At 34.8% G+C, this 7,207-nt stretch overlaps 1 protein-coding gene across 1 annotated transcript; it reads right to left on the bottom strand.

The window, feature by feature from the left end:
• Positions 1-1,508: 1,508 nt before the first annotated feature.
• Positions 1,509-6,325, bottom strand: LOC136225941 (uncharacterized). The gene is made up of 3 exons (XM_066014126.1): positions 3,513-6,325; positions 2,317-2,627; positions 1,509-2,079 (listed from the first exon to the last, which is right to left on the bottom strand). The coding sequence occupies exons 1-3, from the start codon at positions 5,762-5,764 to the stop codon at positions 1,715-1,717; spliced, it is 2,928 nt and encodes a 975-aa protein (XP_065870198.1). The 5' UTR covers positions 5,765-6,325; the 3' UTR covers positions 1,509-1,714.
• Between the last annotated feature and the right edge of the window lie 882 nt (positions 6,326-7,207).

Raw genomic sequence — 7,207 nt, 5'->3', positions numbered from 1 at the left:
ATTCTTTAGTTATTTCATTTTAAGCAAATGTATGGAGGGAAAATTAATAGGACATTTGAAAGTATATGAGGCAGTTGGCGTTTTTGGACAAGTACGACATGCCGCAAATTTATTAAACCTACTAGACTTCATAAAAGAATCTCCATTATGCTAATTTGTTGGGCTTTTATGTTAAATCTTGAGCAGTTTGTGGCAAAATACAACTCCAATAACCTATTAGCTCTTTCTCAAACTATTAAGAGTTTCTCTTCCATCGTAATCGAGAAGCTTCTCTCATCTCTCTATTTTATTATTTATTAATAATATATTCATTTAAATGTACTATAATATGTTTCTAGAAATGATGAAGTAAAAATTAATTTGAAAAAAATACGAGACGTAATTGATTAGTTAATGCAGATTGTAAAATGAAATTCTAGAAAAAAAAATAGTAAGAATTTCAATATTCTAAATATGAAGTAAATTAATTTATTTTCATAAAATATTATTTAATATTTGCTAAACATAACAATAGATATTAATTTTAATAATAAAAAATAAATAAAAAGGAAGTATAAGAAATATTGTTCAATATGACAAGTATACTATATGTATATAATTTTTTTCTACACCAATCATTTCTCATACAATAGTAGTCTGAGTATCGTAAAATTTCTCATGCCAAGCATACCAAACAACAAAATACAGTACAAGCAATCTAAGTCAACTACTCAAGTGGTACAAGTAAAAACAAAATGCAAGTTTCCATAATCGAGTCTTGCAACCAATAAAGATCAATGTTATGAAAACCGGATCGGACCGGCCGGTTTGACCGATTCAATCGCGAACTACAGTAGGAGGAACCTAAGTCAACTACTGAAGTGGTGCAAGTAAAAAAAAATTGCAAGTTTACACAATCGAGTCTTGCGACCAATAAAGATCAATGTTATGAAAACCGAACTAGACCGACCGGTTCGACCATGAACCAGTCCGGTTGAGCGTTGTTCTGGTTAACCATTCATCCATGTTTTAATTAAAAAAATAAATATGTTGAAAAAAGGATTCAAACCTAGACCATTAACTATCTCTTACCACTTTCAATTTAAGATTAATAACAACACTGTATACTTATATATCATACTAATACTTAAAACTTAAAATATTATTTAGTATTTATTTTTTATACACATTTTGATAAATATTATTTAAAATGTAATTGATCTTTGCAATATAAACAAAATTTACTTAGTATTTAAATTCTAAATATACATAAAATAAAATTTAAAACTCTCAGTAAATTCAATTATTTAAATTAAATTAAATTAAAAAAAGATATATATTACTTATGAGATCATCCGGTTCAACCAATCCGAGTCAACCGGTTGAACCAATTGACCCCTAACTCAGTTGTGAATCCAGTTCGACTTCCAGTGTGGTTTTCAAAACATTGATAAAGATGGAACGCTGAGGAGGTATGTAAATTTGGCAGCATACCAACATCTGCACCTTTACGACAGAACACATTTCACTTCACATAAAGATAAACTATAAGATTTATGAAATGTAAAACTGTGTACATAATGGTAACATCTGGTACAAAATTACAAAAGTAAAACAAATATAACAAGCTTGCTTTTGCACACTTTTCCTCATAACAGACTTTTCCTATTGTTGTTCTCCTTACAAACACACATATATATTAATTGCATCACTTACCAAGTTAGTAGTAGTTGAGCTATCTCTGGTCAGTCTTAACAGGAGCATCCGCCAGGTCTTGAATATCTTTCTTGCTCTTCACTGTAATCCACTTCTTGGTATTAAAATCCATTTTGTCCAAGTCATCTGCAATTCCCATGTACCCATATAGAAGCTGCTCCTCTATCTTCTCTCCTTCAATACCTTCCAAATTGCTGCTACTGCTACTGCTACTTTTTTCTTTGAATTCTTCTCTCCCTCGTTTATTCTCCACAAAATATTTATTCAGTTTCTCTGCCTGTCCAAGTCCAGTAAATGTTCCCAAAAATTTTACTAATATTACACTTTGGTCAGCAGGCTTACCTAGACATACCTTGATTTTTCCCCCAACAAAAAAACCTTTACCTGCCATCATTTACATACCACCATCAAAAGAAAATGTAATGCATTAGTCACAATGTCAAACACGTATAGCCCAGTCCAGCAAATCATAATCTCTAAATTCATGACTTCAAATACAAGTATCCTGATCACAGGAACTGATTTTCTAGTATCAAATTAGCAAAATATACATTATTTGGCATGCATTTCCTTTCAATAAATTTTGGAATCAAATAATTGATAAAAAAGATTGTTACTCACCTCTCAGAAAAGCTTCAACCCCTTCAATGGGTATAACCTGCTGTTGTTCTGGGTTATTATTTGACATGGAAATATTGTGAATGACGATGAGTGGTGGCCACAGCATCAAGTCCTCCTTCTGAGCCCAAGCTTCAGAATCTGGCAAGACATCCGGAACCCAAGTTGTTGTGTCACAAGGTACATAAGTGTTCCACCCCATCAGAACACATATTGCTTTGTGAAGGCCCATATGCTGTGCTCTCAACCCAACTTTGTGAGACATGTATGCATGCGTCACCAGCCGTTGAGTGTCCATAAAATCCTTTGATGCACTGTAAAGGAAGATACATATAAGTGTTCTAATATGTATACAGCATTTCCAAGATGAACTTGATTAAAAACTCATTAAGTAGACAAACATAGATGATCATAACTATTTACAAAAACACAAAACATGAACAAGAAATCGAGATTGAATAATCAAATCAAATTTAATTATACTTGTAACTTCAGAATGTATTGCATTGAATAATCAAATCAAATTCTATTATACTTATAACTTCAGAATGTATTGCGAAATCTTTGATGGGCGTCCTACACTAATCCTGCCCCTGTCTAGTTAATGACCATTTTACACTGGTCCTTCCATCCCTCTAGTGTATGTATCACAAGTAAATCCAACGCTAAACATAGCATAAAATGCTGCATGACCATGACTACCCCAACTCAATTGATAAGTGTAAAATGTAACCTTGCCAAAATACCCATCTTAGTTATACAGCATAAAGAAAACAGAAGAAAGAGGAACGCAATCATATAATCATGATGACCTTGAAAGTTTCATCAGTATTTCATTTAGACCTGGCAATTGTCGTGTTTCGTGTCAAAATCGTGTTATCTCATATTTATGTTCTATATGGTTTTATATGTTATAAATGTTAGAAAAATGACTTTCGTGTCAATCGTGTCGTGTCAGTCGGGTTGGCTCTGTTTTCGTGTTTTCGTGTCAGAAATTGCCACCTCTAATTTCATTTATCAATAAGCTTGAGGCCAAAGAAAAGCTGTTCACCTAGCATGAGCCACAAAAACAATCATCCAAACCAAAGTAGCAATATAAGAATCCCACCGGGAACTCAACAAAATAACTAGGAACCTCAGCATCAAAATCTGATATTGTGTTGCACTCTTAAAAGCATACTACAGAATAGAAAACAAACCTTCTGCCGCATACAATACAGAACAGACTACCCACTTTTCCTTGCTCCTGATATCTTCTACGGACTGCTGAGCTCAAATTTAATTTCTTAGAGAAATCCAAAAAGGCTTCATGAACCAGTTGCTTAAATTCCTCAGAGTCTTCACAAGGCTCTGAATTTGTGACACTCACCCAATCTTCCAATGGACCTCCGCCCTTTGCCTCCTCATCCTCATCATTTTCATCATTTTTTTTCCCAGTTTTGTTCTTTCTGTAAATGCCACTTCTTTTATCATTCTGATTTGAGTTGTACCAGTACATAGGACCGGACCTTTGATGACTCTTCATATATTTAACACCTGGTTTATAATATCTAACTTGATTTTTCCGAGAATGTCCCAAAGATTCTTGAGAAGACCAGTCTTCAGATGTAAAATCCCCATGGTAGCCTTGACCGTCATATGTTCTCTTGGCCTTTCTGTACACAGTATGGTCAAATCTCTGATTCATTGATGGACGTAAATCATTTAGATCTTCATCAATCCATTTCTCACCACTTTCACGTCCATCTTCATATTCTTGTTGTGCATAATTCTTGTTTGAAACAATAACAGTTCTAGGATCACGCCTATTCATGTTGTCCTCCATCCTGTACATTCTTTTGAGCAATTTATCTGACGGCTCATACATGGCAAGATCACCTTCCATCCTATGCCTTTTGGAAGATATTTTCGGCATCTCCAAGTCATACACAGACATGCCTGGGTCTTGTAACCTTTCTTTTTGAAACTGTGGACCTGCATCTCTCCCGAACCCATAATCTGATTTCAAATGTGAGATCTGCTGATCCTTGGTTGCATTCAAATTTGATGTTCCATTATCTCGAGGGGTTCTCCTGCCAAATTCATGTCGAGTGTATTCAGAACCAAAATATTCCTCACCGTGCTTTGGCGCATACAATGTTCTCCTTGAGTCAATGTTTTCTATACCCATTTGCTTGTGTATATTATGGTCCCACGTACTGCTATTTCTCATGTTACCGTAAGAGTCCTCAGTGGGATCAATCTTCTCCATAGTAGGGTACATAGCACTCATTTTTGACAATTCTCTATAATCATACTCTGCTAGAGCTTGCTCATGATCCAGCCGCGAGAGCGGTGGCATCATCCTGAACTCATCAGATGGATACTCATTATTATCAATCACTAAACCCTGAGATTTAGGGTAAACATAATCATCATGGTCACTCCTATTAGGGCTATAAGAACAACGAGGATAACTTGTCAGAACTCTCTTACCAGTTTCAATGTTTCTTCTTGTTTCTACAAATGATCTTTGACCAAATGTGTTGAAATCCATAGGTTCTGTGAGTTTCATACCATTCCTAGGATATTCATCAGCAATACAGACAGGCATGCCTTCCCTATAAGAACTCAGAAACTCGCTCCTTGAAATACCTGAAGATGTGCCAGCAAAATCTTTAAAATGAGTTCTCCCATAACCTTTCAAATGAGAAGTTGGCTTCGTATCATAAGAATCAATCCTTGAGCGAAACATGGGTTTTTCGCCTTCTTTGTACAATTCATTTACTGGTAAATTATCTGGAGATATAGGATCTGGATACCTAAGTTCCTCATTGTCATACTGTCCGATATCAAGATGTCGAGATGGCAACTGTTGATGCTTTCTACCAGTTTTCTCATAATTTGATGTGGGAATGTAATCCAGGGGCACTCGATGTGACCCCCTAACAATCCCATCTTCCCTAGGCATCGATTTCTGGCCCATTGTCACACCCTCTTCAATACCCAGAATCCTATTTTCAGTATAATTCTTCTCTTTAGTCATTCTAGAAGATGTAGGGTGATGATCATATTCATAAACATGATTTAGTCTACCACTTTTACCATCTCCATAAACTAGTTCATCAGTATGCTCATATTTCCTATGAACAACATCCTCATCAAAGTGAGGCTTTCTGTGCTCTGGAACAAAAGGGGGTGAACCAGAGCGGAACTTTTCTATCCTTCCTGAACCCAAATGCCAACTGTAGTCCCTCCTTTCAGTTGAACCGCTTCTTCCATCCCTTAGTAAAATCCTCCTAGACCCATCGTTCTTCTTATTGGGGCTTAAACTCCTCCGCTGCATACTTGGAGACCGATCCACAGTTTCACGACGGGACATATGAAATGAATCAACATCATGTCTATGCTGATTACGAGGCTTAGAAGATGGAGATATTGACCCATAATCTTCATGCCTTCTAGATTGCATCTTTCTTAGGTACCAACAAAACCACAGCCAATTCTAGTTATCTCTATCTACACGCATGTATATGCATGTGTGTATATATATATACACAAATCCTCGATGTTAATCCAAAAACAGATTATATAGCAGCAAATCGATTTCGGATCAAGTCCAAAGTGAAAACCCTAGAAATAGCTAGTGTCCAGTCAAGTATACCAAGATTGACAGAAAGGATATGAGCATCAGATCGAATTAACACTTGAAATCGACAGGAAACACAAATCAAAGAAAAAGGCAGAGAGAATTTAGAACTCCGCGAGAGATAAAAGAGAGAGGGAGATCAAATCAAACCTTAGCTGTAAACCGATGAAACATAGAGGAATGTGTTCTTTCAAGTAAAAGATTTATGGGTTTTGTGGACTGATCAGAAATTGGAAAGTGGATTTGTCAAAAAGATTTGTAGAGGGGTCTAGTGTTTGTGGAGATGAGAAGATTGAAAGTCGCTGTGAAAATGGGGCTTTTTGCATAAGAGTCATGTGTTGGGAAGCTTCTTTGTTTGATATCAAATGCCTTATAACTTAAAACTAATAATACGCCCCTGCCTGCCTGCCTGCCATGTACTTAACAAATATAAGCTGTTTGATAGTTAGATGAGAGTTAAATTAAAAAAGTTTTCATAACTCCTATTAATCTCAATAAAGGTTAAGAACGAGGAGGTTAATGGAAAGTAATTGAATATAAAATTTTAAATTAACCTTATTTGATAGTTTTTTTTTTTTTTGTTGAGCCCTTGTTTGGAAGCGGGTTAATGGAAGGTTAAATATTAAATTAATCTTATTTGTGAGTTGTTTTTTTAGAGTAAATGAAAGTTAATAATAGGGTTAAATGTTTACTTTCTATAACCTCCAAACTCTAACATCCAAATTGGAAGTTAATGGAAGTAACGTAAAAAAAAATTTAAATTTTTATTTATCTTTGTAGGGTAAATTTAACTTTCATTTATCCCTCATTTACATTCTGTAAACTCCCAAACAAGATTAAACTTTAACTTCCATTTCCTTTCCATTACCTTCTTTAACTCTCTCACCTCCATCAATCTCTATATGATTATAACTCTAATTAATTATCACTAACTTAAATTAATAACTAATTGGATTAGAGTTATTATCTAAAGGGAGAATTACTAAGCTAGCACCTTTTAAGGGGTTAGTTTACATTTCTAACTCCTTTTAAATAAATGACCAAAACTAACATATTTCAACAAATAACTTTCAAATTTGCCCTCGTCTTCTTCATAAACATAACTTTGTGTCTTTCCCCCTCTTTCTCTTTCTCGTGCTCTCTCTCTAAAGAACAAAGCAATCTATAGAACGACTACGAATACTACAACAATCAATCCAACCCACAGTTCATACAACAAGATTTTATACAATTATGTAAGTTTTTCATTAGTTTTTAGTTCCATTG

Source organism: Euphorbia lathyris, chromosome 4, assembly GCF_963576675.1.
Source record: "Euphorbia lathyris chromosome 4, ddEupLath1.1, whole genome shotgun sequence".
Taxonomy (NCBI): Eukaryota; Viridiplantae; Streptophyta; class Magnoliopsida; order Malpighiales; family Euphorbiaceae; genus Euphorbia; species Euphorbia lathyris.
This window is presented reverse-complemented; position numbering and strand designations above follow the sequence as displayed.

What these genes read in the sequence shown, in the direction of transcription:
- LOC136225941 (XM_066014126.1), bottom strand. Translation starts at nt 5,764, where the DNA reads ATGCAATCTAGAAGGCATGAAGATTATGGGTCAATATCTCCATCTTCT. An exon ending in TGTATTGTATGCGGCAGAAG is followed by an intron (nt 2,628 to 3,512) that starts GTTTGTTTTCTA and finishes CTTCCTTTACAG; the next exon opens with TGCATCAAAGGATTTTATGG. An exon ending in GGTTGAAGCTTTTCTGAGAG is followed by an intron (nt 2,080 to 2,316) that starts GTGAGTAACAAT and finishes AAATGATGGCAG; the next exon opens with GTAAAGGTTTTTTTGTTGGG.